At 38.7% G+C, this 18,286-nt stretch overlaps 1 protein-coding gene, 1 non-coding gene and 1 pseudogene across 2 annotated transcripts in view; all 3 read left to right on the top strand.

Moving 5' to 3' along the window:
• LOC122141084 overlaps positions 1-729 on the top strand; it is a 7,847-nt pseudogene extending 7,118 nt beyond the window's left edge.
• LOC109083743 (transmembrane protein 214-B-like) overlaps positions 1-13,064 on the top strand; it is a 69,022-nt gene extending 55,958 nt beyond the window's left edge. The window contains exons 2-15 of the mRNA XM_042736045.1: positions 4,615-4,712; positions 6,457-6,640; positions 6,709-6,791; positions 7,509-7,614; positions 8,263-8,344; positions 8,425-8,526; positions 9,542-9,685; positions 10,061-10,153; positions 10,232-10,280; positions 10,478-10,585; positions 10,675-10,889; positions 10,964-11,060; positions 11,939-12,123; positions 12,551-13,064. Of these exons, the coding sequence (XP_042591979.1) occupies positions 4,615-4,712; positions 6,457-6,640; positions 6,709-6,791; positions 7,509-7,614; positions 8,263-8,344; positions 8,425-8,526; positions 9,542-9,685; positions 10,061-10,153; positions 10,232-10,280; positions 10,478-10,585; positions 10,675-10,889; positions 10,964-11,060; positions 11,939-12,123; positions 12,551-12,677 (1,673 nt within the window). The 3' untranslated portion in view covers positions 12,678-13,064. The remainder of the gene's footprint in view (positions 1-4,614; positions 4,713-6,456; positions 6,641-6,708; positions 6,792-7,508; positions 7,615-8,262; positions 8,345-8,424; positions 8,527-9,541; positions 9,686-10,060; positions 10,154-10,231; positions 10,281-10,477; positions 10,586-10,674; positions 10,890-10,963; positions 11,061-11,938; positions 12,124-12,550) is intronic.
• A 337-nt stretch (positions 13,065-13,401) lies between these two features.
• On the top strand, positions 13,402-13,490 carry trnay-gua. The gene is given in 2 exon segments: positions 13,402-13,438; positions 13,455-13,490. It is a non-coding gene; the product is annotated as a tRNA-Tyr (tRNA).
• Positions 13,491-18,286: the final 4,796 nt, after the last annotated feature.

The raw sequence follows: 18,286 nt of genomic DNA, 5'->3' as shown, positions 1-18,286 counted from the left end.
GAGCCACTGGCTCATCTCACAGTTATGGACCTTTTTTCCTGGAAATTCAGGGGTTTTCTCTGTCGTGCGCAATGATTTTTTTTTCCTGGGGGAATCAATTCCCCTTCTCGCAATTCGTGATTAGTTTTTCTCAGAATTCTGACTTTTTCTTGCAGTTCAGTTTTTTTCCTTGCAATGCTTCCCTTGTCATGCTTTTTTCTTGAAATGTCCATAATTTTATACTTTTTTTGGCCTATTGTTGCTTTTTTTTTTTTTCCTGAATTCAGTGTTTTTTTTTTTTTTCTTGCATTTCTGACATTTTTTTTTCTTGGACTTTTTTTTTCTTCGGGTCAGAAAATCTGACTTTTTTTCCTCTAAATTCAGTTTTTTTTGTTCGCGCAATTCAGATTTTTTTTTTTTTTTTCTCAAAATTCATTTTTTTTATCTTGGAATTCTGACTTTTTTCCTTCAGAATTCTGAGTTCATGGATCCCTGCAAATGTTTTTCTTTTTTTCTTTGTTTTTGTTGTTTTGGCCCCCAGAATTAAACATCAGATTGACTCTTATTCCTCAAGACACTTGCAGGGTTGTATCTGCAGACTCCTGAGTTCTTGAGCTTGACAGGCTTGCAACGTACTGTTTAGTGAGTTGTTGAGGGATTCGGGTGGTCTGTTTCAGGATGGTCGCTTGTGTGGCCTAACCGGAGGACTACGAGGAGAACGACGAACAGCTGCGGGACCAGGATGAATAGGATCTTTGCCTCATCATCACTCACGTCTCCACTCCATCCTTTCCGCTTGCCCTTCCTCCATCGTGTCATCATTCTTTATTTCTCTCCCTCTTTCACTCCATCCCCCACCAGCAGACACTAGGGGCGTGGTCTAATAGGCTCATAGAGTGGTAGGGCGTGTCTATGTTAATGAGGTCTGAAGTGATGCGGTGAAGCTGAAGGCTTTATTGGCTGGGAGTTTAATGAAAGAGTCCAGACGACTCGATGAAGGATGAGATGAAGATGATGATGATGATGATGATGATGCGGTGACACTTTTCCACACACACAAACACACTGATGTAGCGACACCACACACACAGGAGGCAAGGTTGCAATCAAGTTTTTTAATTTTTGGCTCCCATCAGCTTATTTATAGAGAGTTTTGGCACTTATGTCAGGTTGTTCAGTTGATCTGTTCGTTCGTCATTCAGAGGAGTTTAGAGTAGCAGTGAATGGAAGTGGATGCTTCGGATCAAATCACAGACAAACGCAGCGGTTAAATAAACTTCAAATTACTTTTCTTTATTCCTGCCTCCTGATCTTATTACATTCCCATCAGACCAGAAACGCAAGGTAAGGCATCAGCAAAACCGAGACTTCATGCTGACTGTAAAAGAGTTTGTGGTGTTTGGAATCATTGATAGCGCCCGTGTAACGAGTTTTATCATTTATTTTTGAAGCAAAACCGTCCAAACGGCATGAAAAGAAAAACTAACACTGAATGAAGATTCAGTAAAAGAACATTGGGAAGCAGAAGAGCCTTGGCCATTACTAACAGTTAACGGCCCCTGCGATACACCACACAGTTTAATTAAAGCATTTCATTCCTCTCAGTCTTTTTTATTTGATTGACAGGACCTGTGTCATTGAAAAACCCACCCTTTCACTGCTCACCCTGCTGTCATGGCAACCGTTTGCAAACATGTGCATCCCAAAGTGGAGTTTTATATGTAAAACTAAAAAAGTGGTGGAGAAAGAAGATGGACGTGTTTTTTGCGGTTGATATTCACACTCTTTACCACCAGCTGCACACAGTACATCAGACACAGTAATAGTATACATCATAACATAATGGAAGATTTAAGAGTCACAGTTTGAGGATTTTGTTGTGTGTGGATATACACATAGGAATAAAAGCTCATGGCTTAATTTATATAGTCAAATAAAATATATAAAAATATAGTCTCTTGTGCACTTATAGTGTTGATTGCTAAATTTATTATTTGCAAGTTTTCATTTCATGCAGATGAAATTTGGTTTAGATTAATTAAAAGGAATTCTTTGACATTGTGAGTTTTCCCACACAATTTAAGTTAGTGTTTTTATTGTTTTTTAACCTTTTACTTTAATTTTTGATTTTTTTTTTTTTTTATAATGATTACATTTTTAGGAAGTGCTTTATTAATTGTTTTATTTTTAAAATATTCTAATTTGTAACGTGCAAATGATTCTATTTTACATAAGTGTCCTATTTTTAATAGTTTATTTTTAAATTATTTACATTGTTATTCTATTTTTATGATTTATAGTGTTTTATTTTGATTGTTTTTATTTTAAAAATTACATAATTATGATGTGATTTTTTTTTAATCAATATATTGCATTGTTTTAAATTTTAAAATAACTTTAATTTCCATTTTCATGATTTAATTTTTTAACAAGTGCCATATTGTAATTGTTTTTATTATATTTTTTTTTTTAGATATTTTAAGTTAATTTCGTTTATCCTCTTTAATTTAATTTAAGTTTACGTTTTTAAACCCCTTTTAACTTCAATTGGACCTCTTTTATTTTAATTAAATTTAACTTTCATTAAGTGTTGTTTTTATTTACAAAAACTCCCAGAATTTTATTTTACATATATTACATTTGTATGATTATTTCCTAGGATTTTATTTTCAAGGTAGTGTTGTTTTTGCTTTACATAATTATCAGATCGGAATTTTTTCCATTTGCACCCAATGAATTTTATTAACTACTATAGCCTTTTCGCTCAGCTCGTGAACCCATTTATTTAATGAAAACAGAATGTCAAATAGAATCAATATCAATTACAGCAAAACAACAATCTTCATATGCTGGGCGGGGGTATGGTAAAAACAATATTATAGGCATAACAGTATATACTTTCTGGTAAATGCTTCACTTCCTTTTTAAACGCTATAGTAAGCACAATTGTTTTTTTCCTGAAATGTACATTTATGAATAAGAAAATTTAGCCATTAAAATTTAAAAATGAATCAGCTCTTGAACCCATTTTCAAAAGAATACATTCGCAGGAGCGACGTCTTTAATAAATAACAACTTCGAACAGCGCATCCAATCACCTGCGCGTTCAGTGACAGTCACGTGCTACGCCGGCGGCGCTTCCGATTTGGTCAGGATGGATTTGCTTCCCTTTAAGCCCGCGCGCTCTAGCAGGTTTACACCGAATAGTCAAGGTTTTTACATTAATAAACAAACACATTTTCCAGACCGCCCCGACGTAGCGGATATAAAAAAAATACTACATGATAATTTAGGCTTAGTATGTTTTTTAATAGAATAACATAGATAAACAGACAGCTACTAAAACACATTTTTAGCCGCGGCGCCTTACAGGACTAGGACTCAAAAAAGGGCTCATCAGTATTTCGCCCTCCCCCGCGCTGACCCGGAAGCGCTCAGCAGAGCAGTGGACGACCACTTGAACAGGACAGCACTTCCGCGCGCCGCCAAACGGACGTGGCATAAGAGCCTTTGTTTTTTGGTCTGATCACAACACCGCGTCGGTTATTAATTATCATTGATTTTTTTCGGAGAGTATCGTGCCTCCAGGACGCGGGCAGATGGGAGGTGGTGAAGAAAAAAAGAACAGAAATCATGGGGTGCTCCGGACGGGCCCAGGAGCAGACATCCCCCCCGAGTGACAAAACAGTGCGCAAGGAAAATTTTTAAACCAAATAAGGCGCTCACGAAGCGTCCCGGCACCATTTGGGATTTTCAGGAGCAAACACCCCCCCCGGTGTGCATTGAGTTGACACCACACATGACTCATTCACACTGTTAACAAAAAAAACACCCACCCAAGGCCCCAACACACACCCACTGAGACACACAACCAACCTGCACAACACCTAAACCACCAAAAAACAAAACAAGGATCCAGCCACTGATTTATCACACACCTGGTACAGACACACACACACACCTTGATACACAGGTTTTTCCACATCTGAATTTGGACACACACACACTGATACACACACACACCGGATACACAAACACACACACAAACCCTGGGACACCACTCATACACACACTGATACACACAAACACCTGATAAAACACAACACACACACACTTGGACACACTAATCACAAACAACTGATACACACACTGAATCACACAACACACTGACACATCCACACACTGATACACACACACACACCTCACACTGATACACTACTGAACACCACTGTACACACTACACCCTGACTACCCACACACATTCACACCACACAACCACACTGATACACACACACACTGATACACACAACACACACACACCACGATCAATCTGTGATTAAACACTTCCTACAAACATCAGCCGATCCAAATATCCTGATATCTCCAGACACACTGATTACACAACACTATATCACTACTACACACTCCTGATCGCACACAGCACACTATTATTGGTCAACTGAACTCACATGCTGACGTAAACACAACAAGACTCAAAGACAAACAAATCAGACATCTCATGATCTTACTTAATGTGAAAATGATTTTAAACTGAAAGCACCCTGAGTACAGACACTCTTAGTTTGTTGGTGTGTGTGTGTGTGTGTGTGTGTGTGTGTGTGTGTGTGTCTGCAGACGTGATGTCTGAGACCATATTCAACAGCTTTGAGAAGATGGAGCAGAAGGAGCAGGTTCCTCCACCGGCTGAGACCCAGCAGAAGAAGCCCAGGTGTGTGTGTGTGTGTGACCCCGCCAGCAGCAGACCCATACAAGCCCTGGAGGAGGGCCGAGCCGGAGCAACACACAACACACACACACTCTACTCATACACAAATCACAAACCACCTTCTCTCACTCACACCTCTACCATACAACAACACAACACACACTCAACACACTTACATTACACACACACACTCTCAAAAAACCCCCAATTCCATTTCCCTTTCCACACACAAAAACCAAATTCCTTCTCTCCACTCACTCAACACACACCTCCCCACCTCCCTATACACACACAAAACTTCCAACAAACTTTAAATTCTCAACACAAAAACTTTTACAACAAACAAAACACAACAAACAATATTACATACACAAACCACTTCCCTCACTCTTCTCACCTCACACACTCCCCTTCCACACACACATACACAAACCTCCACCACAAAACAACAACAACAACAAATTCTCTTCTCTATTTACTCCAACAACACAAAAATACACCACATACAACAACACACAACACAACAAAAAAAAAATTTTTTAGAGAACAAACAAAACAAACACAACACAACCAACAAGGGTGGGGTTTTGTTTCAGGGCCGGCGGAAGGAAGAGCGGGGGAAGAGTCGAGTCTGTTTCCTGAGAACCCGTCGTTGGGGTAAGGTTTTTGATACCAAATTTTTCCCGCCAACGGCCAGCTCAGACCCGCTCACGGCGGTGTGTGTGTGTGGTGTGTAGAAATACAGAAAACACTAATATTAGAAATACATGCTCATCAAGCCTGCATTTATCTGATCAGAAATACAGAAAAATGTGTTTTATTGTTTAATTTTAGCATATTATTATGATTTCTGAAGATCACGTGACACTGAAGACTGGAGTAATGATGCTGGAAAAAATACAGCTACGATCACAGAAATAAATTACAATTTAACAGGAGATCTCACATAGAAAAATAGATATTTTATTAGAAAACAGATATTTAACATTATAGTGTTTTTTAGATAATATTAGTGTTTTTTTGATGGGAAGAAGATGTTTAACTTTTTAAAACACAAGTTCTTACTGATCTTGAGTGTTTTTCAGATATAATTTATTTGGCTTTATTCTTCAGTTTTTTATTTTTTTTATTTATTTATTTATTTTTATAGGTTCTTATATTATAATGTGTTTATATTTTTTCTTCATTGTGTTAATTTATTTTTTTTTTTTCTCCAAAGTTTCATGTTTTGTTTTAATGGTTTAATTAATATATTTTTTTATTTATGATGGATTTTGTAATTTTTAATTTTTTATTTGATTAAATTATTTAGATTTTTATATTTTTTTTTATTTTATTATTTTATAATAATAAAAATAATAATAATCATTTTTCATTTCTGACTTTCTATGTTGTCTGGATTTTGTCCCTTTTGATTGCATCTCAAACCGTGGTTATCAAATGAATGCATAAAACTATTTAATTAATCTTTATTAACTAACTGTGTGAGGTGAATCCAGTAGTAAGTGAGAGAAGTTATTACTAGATATGACCGGGATGTGGAATTAAACATTGAAGACTCACTCATTCATATTTATTGAAAGGAGAAGAGAAACCAAAAAACATATTTTAATAGAATGTCTAGTTTTAAATGATATTAGACAACATTTGCACTCAGAAACTACACTAAAAGACATTTATAAAAAAGAAAGAATTTTTGAATTTTTGTCATTGATTCAGTTGCTCTTGAACCTGTTCATAACCTGTTTTAGGAGTCATCATGTCAGAAGAACTGCTCTGATGCTGTGTCTGTGTGTCTAGATTACCCATACTGCCTCGCTGGTAAGGAGCTGAGAGCCGTAATCAAAGCCCTGCTGGCCAGATGTTCAGACGCGCTGCCCGAGTTCTTTGACCACTGCGTGTTTACGATGCTGCGAGAGCAGGACCTGCAGGCCGGTGAGTGCATTACTGGCTCGGCTCGTGTTCACAGACCCGTGAGTGCTGATCTGTTTCTGCTCCCGCAGGCGAGTGTCTGCACGGCTACAGGATGTGCATCCAGGCTCTGGTGCAGGTCAAACCTCAGATCGTCTCGCTGAAGCTGCCTGACGTGAGTCCCGCAGGACACCAGTGCACCCTAATGACCTCTGACCCCTCTACATACCAGCAGAGCCTCTGCTAAGATTTACAACAACACTGTAGCAAAGTTTTAGTAAATTTCGTTTTTTGTTAGTCTATATAGTTTTAATTCCTTTTTATTTCAGTTTTAGTTATTTTAGTACTTCAAGTTGATTTAGTCTATATAGTTTTTATTCCTTTTTATTTCTGATTTCAGTTTTAGTTATTTTAGTACTTCAAGTTGCTTTTTGTCTGAATTCTAATATTTATAGAAATCAATTTTATTTTTCTAAATTCTTTGTTTTCCATGTTCATTTTTTTCTGTAGTCAGATTTAATTGTTTAAATTAATAATCTGGAAGGATGTATAAACAGTTGAGTTAATACAAGTATAATTTGTTACAGTTGTAACAATAATAGTGCAATAATAACAATAACAGTTTTTCAGACATGCTTTAATTTTTCTGGATTTTGTTACATTTGTATTATTATTATTTTCTATAATAATATAAAATATGTCTAATATAGTTTATTAAGTTTTAGTTTTTTGTTTCAGTTATTTTAGTACATAAAGTAAAAAAACTAGCTATAATTAAATACATAAATATATTTTAGTTTGGCTAATATTTATTTTATTTCAGTTTTTTAATGGTTTTAGTTAACAGTAATACCCCTGTGTGACCTCTGACCCCCGTGTGACCCCCCCACAGCACCTGGAGCTGCTGCGCTCTCATCAGAACCGGCCGGTCAAGTGTCTGACCATCATGTGGGCTCTGGGACAGGCGGGATTCTACGACCTCAGCCAGGGCCTCAGAGGTGAGAGCTTGAGAAAGAGCGGCACTTCTGCAAGATCTCCGGGGACGGAACACAAACTTTATGCTGATTCTCCTTGAGTCTTGCTCTCTAAAAGTTTGGAAAGTCATATTCAATCACACACCACACAAATTTATAAAAACCCACAGATAGATAGATAATGTAAATGTGAATCAAATACTTCACGTTTGGGTTTAAAATCGGTGTATGTTGCTTTGTGAGTGCGGTATTTATCCAACATATGAATGAAGAGATGATTTAGCTACTCATTGCCAGAAACATCACTGTGAAAAGAACCTTAGAGACAGAAATAAGATCTATTTAACTAAACACACACACACACACGCAAAAGGACGTTGAAATCTGAAGCCAGAAATATTTTGTAGTAGGAACAGAAATAAAGTATAAGAGAGAGAGAGAGAGAGATTCTTCCTCTGCCTTGCAAAAGAATCACACAGGAGAAATGTTTCAGTTAAATTTATCTCAAATATTGATATGTGACACGGTGTTTTTGTTCCGGCCATGCAGCAAACATTAGTTTTTCATGAAGTGTTAAACAGGCTGTTTTTGGTGCTGAACCTTTGTTTCTGTATGTAGATGAGCTTCCAGAAGCAGTAGTGTGTTTTTTTTTTGTGTGTTTTTTTTGTGTAGTTTGGTTGGGGATCATGCTTCCTGTTCTCGGGATGAAGGCTCTGTCTGCGTATGCCATCACTTATCTGGAGCGCCTCCTCACGTGAGTCTTTATTTAAGATTTAGACCTTCGAGTTCTGGACCATCTTGAACTGAAGCTCAAGTTATTTGTCTGTGTTTCAGTCTTCATGCCAACCTGACCAAAGGTTTCGGGGTCATGGGGCCGAAGGAGTTCTTCCCGCTGCTGGACTTTGCCTATATGCCCAAAAACGCCTTGTCCCAGAGGTGAGACTCCCTGTGAGACACACAGATCATCAGACGCCTCAGGTCCTGATTCAAATTCATGTCCTGATTCATGCCCTGATTAACGCCCTAATTCATATTAATGTTTTGATTAAAGTGCGAATTCATGTCCTGATTCAGATTCGGGTCCTGATTCACTTATTATTAATGTTTTGAATTCAAATTCATGTCCTGATTCAGATTCGGTCCTGATTCCGCTATTGATTCATATCCTGATTCAGATTCACATCCTGATTCACATTATGATTCATGTCCTGATTCAGATTCGGGTCCTGATTCACTTATTGATTCATGTCCTGATTCAAATTTACATCCTGATTCACGCCCTGATTAACGCCTCTAATTCATATTAATGTTCTGATTCAAAGTGTGATTGCATGTCCTGATTCAGATTCGGTCCTGATTCACTTATTGCGACATGTCCTGATTCAGATTTCGGTCCTGATTCACTTATTGATTCATGTCCTGATTCAGATTCACATCCTGATTCACATTATGATTCCCGCCCTGATTCAAATTCATGTCCTGATTCACTTATTGATTCATGTCCTTATTAACGCCCCTAATTCATATTAATGTTTTGATTAAAGTGCGAATTCATGTCCTGATTCAGATTCGGGTCCTGATTCACTTATTGATTCATATCCTGATTCAGATTTGCGCCCTGATTCACTGATTGATTCATGTACTGATTCACATTATGATTCATGTCCTGATTCAAATTCATGTCCTGATTCACTGATTGATTCATGTACTGATTCACATTATGAGTCATATTAATGTCCTGATTCAAGTGCAGATTCATGTCCTGATTCACTTATTGATTCATGCCCTAATTCATATTAAAATCCTGATTCACATTATGATTCATGTCCTGATTCAGGTGTTGATTCATGTCCCTGACTCATGTATTGATTCACGCCCTGATTCTCATGTATTGATTCATGTCCTGACTCATGGCTTGATTCACGGTCCTGATTCATGTGTTGTTGTGCAGTCTGCAGGAGCAGTTGTGTCAGCTTTACCCGCGGCTCAAGGTTCTGGCGTTCGGAGCCAAACCTGAATCGACGCTGCACACGTACTTCCCCTCCTTCCTGTCACGAGCCACGCCGAACTGCCCTGACGCCATGAAGAAAGAGGTGTGGCGCGCATTAACCAGCGCCTTATAAACCTTGTGACTGTGCTTTTCCCTGGATTCCTTTAAATGATTTCATTAAACTCTTTAATTATCAGAGAGGATGTCTGATCAATTGAATTCATAGAACTTAAATATTATTTACATTTTTTTCAAATATTTAATCTATTATAATAAATGTAGTATATTTCTATGTTCAAGTGAACTATTATTTTGGCGGGTTGTAGTGAAGACCTTTGAGTTTCTGTGTATTTGAGGGGTTTGTGTGTATCTTGACGTCACGCGTGCTTTAGTATGTGTAGTAGATCAAACTGCGTCATTGATTCTGCATCGCAAGTGCCCTCATTAGTGTGCATTATTTGCTGTGTGTTTAATGTGCAGCTGTCTCCGGAGCCTGACGGAGTGTCTGACGGTGGACGGACAGAGTTTGAGCGTCTGGAGGCAGTTATACACCAAACACCTGTCGCAGTCCAGGTCAGCCTTTCACCATTAAACACCTGCGGAGGTCTGGACTGAATGATTGATTCAGTGCTGCTCTCCTTCTCTCCTCAGTCTTCTGCTGAGTCACCTGCTGCAGTCCTGGAGCACTCTTCCACCGAAGGTTAGAGTCAAAGACAAACAGCTGTCTGCTTGTGATTTGTTTTTCTTCATACAGTGGAGTCTTCTGCACTCTAAAGCGTATTCTATTGGCATGTTCTGTTTAAATGATATTAGGCAGCAACTCGTGAGTGTGCCACGAATGTAGCTTTTGAATGAATCGAGATCTTGTGCTCATCATGTGGTGTTGTTGTTGTTTAGTTGCAGAAAAACCTTCAGGACACCATCCAGTCGTTCAGAGTGACCAATGACGAGCTGCAGAGCAGCACAAACACACAGCACATCAGCGACTGCAGCTCGCTCTGCCACGTAAGACACACACTTAAAAACACAAAGTACATTCAATTTTTTTCATGTAGTAAATACATGTCTAAGGTAAACTGGTTGTCTCCCATCAGTCTCTGCAGCAGAAGATGCAGGGTCGGGGTTACCCCTGGTGGCGCGTGCTGATGATGTCACTGGTGTTCGTGGCGGGCTTCATCGCGCATGACGTCCGGTCGCAGGGCTCGTTCGCCGACTCCACCACAGCGCTGTATCTGGAGAGGTCAGGGGTCACGGCCGTATCCCAGCAGGCCTGGAGTAAAGTATCACACTGCGGCCAGCAGGGCGTCAGGTCAGGAAACGCTTCAGACGTGCGCTGGACGAGCTGCTGCAGCGTCACGTGACTCACGCGTGTTTGTGTTGCAGCTGGCTGTTAGAGAACACGCCGTATTATTACTCGCGCGCGCTGGAGGCCGCGGGTTATTTGTTGGGGGAGATGGGGGGCGGGGATGACTCTGATGGGGTATGAACTGGGCCGGATCACTCAGAAGAGCTTTGAGCTGCTGATGTGATGGGTCAGAAGATAGATAACATCCTGTTACTCGATCAAAGTTGTGATTGCTTTTTTTTTTTTTTTTTTTGTATTTTTTTTTATTTTTTATTCTGTACTCAAGGTTTATTGTGCTTGTTTGGAGCTACACAATTTTGGCCAAAATGTTTGATTTTATATACATTATGGACAGTATGAGATATAATATTAATAGTAAAATAAATGTTAATTATTTTTTGGTCTTATTATTAATTAAATATATTATCGAAACATATTACATATTTAAAGAAAATATATTTATATAAATAATTTTAATATTGGATAATAACAGTAATATTGTAAAAATTAGATATTTTTAATAGTATTTATTAAAATTATCATTTCATGTATAGCTATTTTAAAAACTATCTATTTTTAATATAAATATTTGTAAATAAATATAATAGTTATGCTAAATGTAAATTTTTTACAATTTTTTAATTCTAAATTAGCTAAAATAGTTAATATATATTTACATAAATAAATAATATAATAATAATTAAAATGGTATTTTCATTATATTATTGTTATTATTAATTCATATTGGATTGTATTAATTTAATAATGTAAAATTGTAGATATATTTATATTAAATATTAAGTAAATTGCCACCTGAACTCACACAAACCTCTATGTATTTGTGTCAGTGTTATTTTAGTAGCATTTTATGTTTTAATTCTTAATTATATCTATAGTTTTATTAATTTTCTTAATGTGTCCTTGCCAACTAACACTTTTTTTTTTTTTTTTCAGTTGATATTTGTTTAGTTTCTAACAGTTTTAGTTACCTGTGATAATCCAGGTTTCTGTAGACATTGATTGCAGTGATTGTGTTGGTTCTTCAGGTGCGTGCGAACACTCCGGAGAGCGTGTTTGAGTTCATGGAGTACGTGAAGCAGCTGCTGCTGTTCGTCCAGGAGCACATCATCGTCCCGGCGCTGCAGTATCTGAAGACGGAGCTGCAGCACGCCTGGAAGAGCCTGCAGGAGTCCTGCGAGTCAGTGACACGCAACACATCACATCATCACAAACACTTACTGTGCTCCACCTGTAACCTCAGTCAAGGTCATTTGCACTAAAGTGCTCAATATTAACCTTTACGCCGGACACACACAGTGAAATGCAGTAGAACCCATTATAATGAGTGATGCTGTCTGCACTGGACACAGCACGACACACAATCCCCGACAGTACACTGATGCTTCGCTCTGTTTATGATGCACTGACATGAAATGAAAATGATTTTGATTTATAGCTTTAGTTTTGTCTGGTGTGGGTAGAGTGTGTATGTTTTTTGTGTCACTTCCTGTGTAGAGAACTTCTTTATGCAAATAAGCTGTGTTCTGATTGGCTGACAGCTTAGCATGTGAACTGAGTAAGTGGCTGTGAGTTGCTGAATGTGTTGATGTTTTGTGTGTCTGTAGCGGCGAGGTGTCGCTCCACTGCTTACAGAATCACCTGAGATCCTTCACCAACAGCACCTGGGTTTACCTGCAGGACGCCACGTCTGCCGCCAAGAGCCGCGCGCAGGAGCTGCTGTCGCGAGCGTGATCTCAACCACACCCTGCTGAGCCGTGATCATGTCCCTTTGTTTTCAATTTGCATGATTTTATATCTGTTGTACTGACGGTTCTGTCTTTTATGCAGATGTTTTTCATGGTGTTTATTAGCTCTGTGTGGATCACTAATGACTACTGCTGCTGGCTGAGCGCTGTACTTGAACACTGAATGACCTGATGGATGATTTACAACAAAAACATCATCCACGGAGTCAAAAAAACCTGCATCTCCTGCCATCAGGCTCCAGAATGACAGGGTTGCTATGGAAACCACATTGTTAAACTACAATGTATCATTTGAAGCAGGCGTGTGTCCTGTGAGATGAGCTGATTCGTTACTTTGTAAATGATTTATAAATAAACAGACCAATGCTGTTCAGTTCCGGATCACTGATTTCTGTGATTGTTTCATGTTTCATTGTGTTATGAAACCCAAATATTTACATATATATCCACAAGCAGAAACAAATCCATCATTAAGACGTTTTTTACTAAAAATAAACGAGTCCTAATCCCATAATACGCTTTCTCCAGTGGTGAGCAAGTGATGAAATGCTGCATTTCTTCAAATCTGAAGAAGAAACAAACTTATCTGCATCTTGGATAGCCTGAGAGTGAGCAGATATTAATATAAAGTTCTATGATTCTGATGTTTGGGCGAACTACTGTAATTATTGTACAGTGATAGGTGATATTACACGAGCAGCTCTTCGTCCCCTTCGATAGCTCAGTTGGTAGAGCGGAGGACTGTAGAGGTGGATCTGCTGAGATCCTTAGGTCGCTGGTTCGAATCCGGCTCGAAGGAGGAAACATTTTTCTTTTTTTTCTTCAATATTATTATTATTCAGGAACTTGTTTAATGTGCGGAGTTCGATTCATTCGATCACGATAAAGAAGCTCAAGATAACGGTAAGAACACAGTCTACACAGAACAAACCAGACCAGATGAACTGGTTTAACTGGTGATTTGAATGGTGATGTCTTTCCTGGACACACCAGCTTAACCAGTCTTTAGTTTCCCACCAACTGTGTCTACTCTGGTCCAAACTCTACACGGGTTTCGCTTCAGCAGGACTGTAGCTATTAATATCGTCTAACTGAAGGAAATCTCGATTTAAAAGCTAATTTAAATATTTATTTAATTTATTTGTAAATTGACTGTTATGATATAAATGTTGCGCCATTTATCATCTGTAATACCATTATGTAGCCACTAGATGCCTGTATAGCTCTATATAAACAAGTTTGCGCAATCCCTGTCATCATATAAATTAATTTTATTGCATTTGGATACATATTCAGATATTATCAAGGACTGCTTTTTTCTTTATCTGTTTTTGTTTAGTTGTTGTTTGAAACATTGATTTAAAGTGCGAGTTTTTGCATTATTATATCGCTCAAACCTTTGTTACCTCAAACTACATCACTCAAAGCTTGATCAATCACATCAGAGTAATCCGAACTCAGCGACTCATTCTTGACGCGTGGACTGCCCCTTTAAATGACGCGACGCGACGCTCTGCCCTCTGTGACCAACCAAACAACTAAACAAATGCAAAGTCACTTCAAATGTAAAATGTTTTATTAAAATGAACACACACACATAATCGCTAATTAAGAAGGAATTAAACGCTAATGTAAAAGTATATACTTGTAAGTCACAAAACAACTTGCGTTGTATTATAAATTAAAAAGATATAGATAGGATCTTGAGCTTGGGCATTAAAAACGTAAATGCGCAATAATTAAAATAAAATCGTAGAAACTCGACGAACATTAAAATAAGACCGATTTAAGATTGTTTTATTATGGTTTACACGCCGTTTCCTGTTACTACGTCCTTGGAATCAAATCAACCAATCTCTGCGCGAGGAGCTGTTGGCCGAGCCAATCAGCTGTAGCTGCGCTGCGCTCGCCAGCCAATCAGCGATCAGATCGCGGTTCCTGTGAGTCGCGCTGCTGATGAGGCTTTGTTTGGGTTTAAAGAGTCGCCTAGTGATCGCCGAGGAGGAAGGAATAAACGCAGGTATTTATTCTCGACACAGCGATGACAAACGCATGCTTGCTTCGATCCGTGTGTAGATTTCTTTGCTGCTCGCCTCAGAGGTGTTTTGTCAGAGAACAATGCTGATTTTGTCCTGATATAGCTGCAGTAAAGCTAGCGAATGCTAACACTAGCTGCCTGTCACAGCTCCAGCGGAATTCAGACACGGTCGTATGTTTATGATTCGGTAAGTGATGAAGAATGATTGTGTTACATGTTTGAATCACGTGATGTCACCTTCAAACGCGTGCCGTGGTCCAGGGATGGTTTCAGATGAAAATACCGTGCTACACTACAGTCAAACATCAGAGTAACGTTACTCTGGAGTAAAGTCACGGTATTACGATCATCATATCGTCCGAAAACAGCGAATATTATACTGAATATTACTTCAGTATATTAAATGGAGTAATTAAAAGTTGTGTTTGCAGTACCATGATATTACTATGTTTTTGTACATGTACATGGATGTTTATTTAACACTAAAAGAGAAAATAATGCAAACATATATAGTGTGTATTTAGTACAATAATGCAAATTGTGCAATAACATATTGTGTTTGTTTAACACTAAAAAACGAGAATAATGCAAAATGTGCAATTAGATATATAGGGTTTTTTTTCTTAAAAAATGAAAATAATAATGCAAAATTTTCAATAACGTTATAGTGTGTATTTAGTACTAACAAGAATTAATGCAAAATGTGCAATAAAATATATAGTGTTTGTTTAACATTCAAAAAAAAAAATGTGCAAAATGTGCAATAATATATATTGTTTATTTAAAATGGAAAAATTAAAATAATGCAAACCGTCAATAAATATGTAGTGTGCATTTAACATTTAAAAATCAAAATAATGCCACACGTGCAATAAAATATATTGTGGTTTTTAACATTTAAAACCTGAAAATAATGCAAAATGTGCAACAGAATAAATAAAAATAAAGTGTGCATGCTGTAATGTTGCAGAAATGTTACACCGGTGGAGTTTTTGTGTGTGAAATGTGATCAACTCACAAGTACCGGTGGAGTTTTTGTGTGTGAAATGTGATCAACTCACAAGTACGTCAAACCTCGCGTGTGTGTGTGTGTGTGCGTGTGTGTGAGTGTGTGTGTCTGTGTGTGTCTGTGTGTGTCTGTGTGTGTGTGTGTCTGTGTGTGCGTGTCTGTGTCGTGTGTGTGTGTGTGTGTGTGTTGTGTGTTTGGTGTGTGTGTGAGTGTGTGTGTCTGTGTGTGTCTGTGTGTGTGTCTGTGTGTGCGTGTCTGTGTCTGTGTGTGTGTGTGTGTGTGTGTGTGTGTCTGTCTGTGTGTGTGTGTGTGTGTGTGTGTGTGTGTGTGTGTGTGTCTGTGTGTGCGTGTCTGTGTGTTGTGGTGTGTGTGTGTCTGTCACTGTGTGTGTGTCTGTCTGTGTGTGTGTGTGTCTGTCTGTGTGTGTGTGTGTGTCTGTGTGTGTCTCTGTGTGTGTGTGTGTGTGTGTGTGTGTGTGTGTCTGTGTGTGGTCTGTGTGTGTGTGTCTGTGTGTGGTGTCTGTCTGTGTCGGTGTGTGTGTGGTGTGTGGTGTGTCTGTCTGTGTGTGTGTGTTGGTGTGTGTGTGTGTGTGTGTGTGTGTCTGTGTCTGTGTGTGTCTGTCTGTGTGTGTGTGTGTGTGTGTGTGTGGTGTATGTGTGTGTGTCTGTGTGGTGGCGTGTGTCGTGTGTGCGTGTCTGTGTGTGTCTGTGTGTGCGTGTCTGTGTCTGTGTGTTTGTGTTTGTGTGTGTGTGTGTGTGTGTGTGTCTGTGTGTGTTGTGTCTGTGTGTGTGTGTGTGTGTGTGTGTGTGTGTTGCTTGTGTGTGTGTGTGGTGTGCTTTTTGTGTCTGTTGTGTGTCTGTGTGTGTGTGTGTGTGTCTGTGTGTGTGTGTCTGTGTGTGCGTGTCTGTGTGTGTCTGTGTGTGCGTGTCTGTGTCTGTGTGTGTGTGTGTGTGTGTGTGTGTGTGTCTGTCTGTGTGTGTTGTGTCTGTCTGTGTGTGTGGTGTGTGTGTGTGTGTGTCTGTGTGTGCGTGTCGTGTGTGTGTGCGTGTGCGGTGTGTGTGTGTGTGTGGTCTGTCTGTGGTGTGTGTGTGTGTGTGTGTGTGTGTGTGTGTGTGTGTGTGTGTGTGTGTGTGTGTGTGTGTGTGTGTGTGTGTGTGTGTCTGTGTGTTTTCAGGAGAGGAGACACAGGATGTGTGTTCAGTGGGTGGTGAGCTGAATGCTGGTGTTCGGGGTCAGAGGTCACTGACGGTGTGTGTTGTGTTTGTTGCTCAGGTGTGGAGATGAAGAGTCTCAGCGCTGCATGAACGTCCGTCCGGTCATGGAGTTCCGCTTCGGGAGCGTCGTGTTCAGCTCCAGCTTCGACTCGGGGAATCTGGGCCGCGTGGAGCGAGTGGAGCGATCTGAACCCGACGCCTCAGCGCAGCCGCAGCCCGACTACGAGTTCAACGTCTGGACCAAACCGGACTGCGCCAGCACCGAGTTCGAGAACGGCAAACCGGTAGAGAGATTGATTCCTCATATCCAGATCTGAGACACTGCTGCATCTGTTCAGCATCAGTCAAAACAAACCGACAGTCTTAGAAAAAAATATCTTCAAAACTTAAAAGTGAATAAAAAGCTAAATATGCTATCATTTTAAATATTTAAAGAAATGAAAAATGCAAAATATGCAATAAAATATATAATATTTGTTGAACATTTCAAAAATAAAATAATGTTCTGTCATGAAAACAAATTTGTGTTAAAGTCACCATTTTTGTGTTTATATTAAATATATTAAATAGATATTAATTTGCAGTACCATGGGTATTGCTATGTTTTTGAACATGTATCACTTTTGAAAGATCAAAAAAAATTGAAACTAGAAATTGCTGAAATTTAGTTAAGTTACGAGAAAAGACAAGAAAAAGAAAACTATCTAACCAAATTTAAAATATATTAATTTATAAATAATGTATAAAGTGTAAATAAAAAGCGAAATGTGCTTAAAATTAAATATATATAATGTTTATTTAACATAAAAAAGGAAAGGAATGTGCAATGAAATATATAATGTTTATTGAACATTTGAAATATTGTCACGAAAGCAAGTTTTTATGAAAGCCACAGTTTAAATGTGTATATTTCAACAGTGAATTGGAGTATAAACACAATTATATTTTATGAAGAAGCTGATATATGTCTTTATTTGTGTTGTTATTTTTGGCTGAGTGAACCTGATTGACTCTCTTTGACTGCGAGCGCTGAATGAGTGCACATTACAGAATTAATGAGTCTGAAGTTGAATTAAGGACAGCATCTGTGTGTTCGGCAGCTCGTGGTTTTACTTCAGCGTTCGTGGGATGTTGCCGGGCAAACTGCTGAAGATCAACATGATGAACATGAACAAACAGAGCAAGCTTTATTCGTAGGGGGTCATGACTCCGTTCGTGCTCTCTGTGCGTGTGAGAGCGCTGTGGGAGAGTGTGCGAGAGAGACACGTTTTTGGTGTGGGGGCGGAGCTCTTTAAATCCTCTGCTGTTGTGATGGGGCTGTGAGTAACTGTGTG

This window comes from Cyprinus carpio, chromosome A4 (genome assembly GCF_018340385.1).
Source record: "Cyprinus carpio isolate SPL01 chromosome A4, ASM1834038v1, whole genome shotgun sequence".
NCBI lineage: Eukaryota > Metazoa > Chordata > Actinopteri > Cypriniformes > Cyprinidae > Cyprinus > Cyprinus carpio.
The sequence above is the reverse complement of the archived record's forward strand: the minus strand, read 5'-3'. Positions and strand labels throughout refer to the sequence as shown.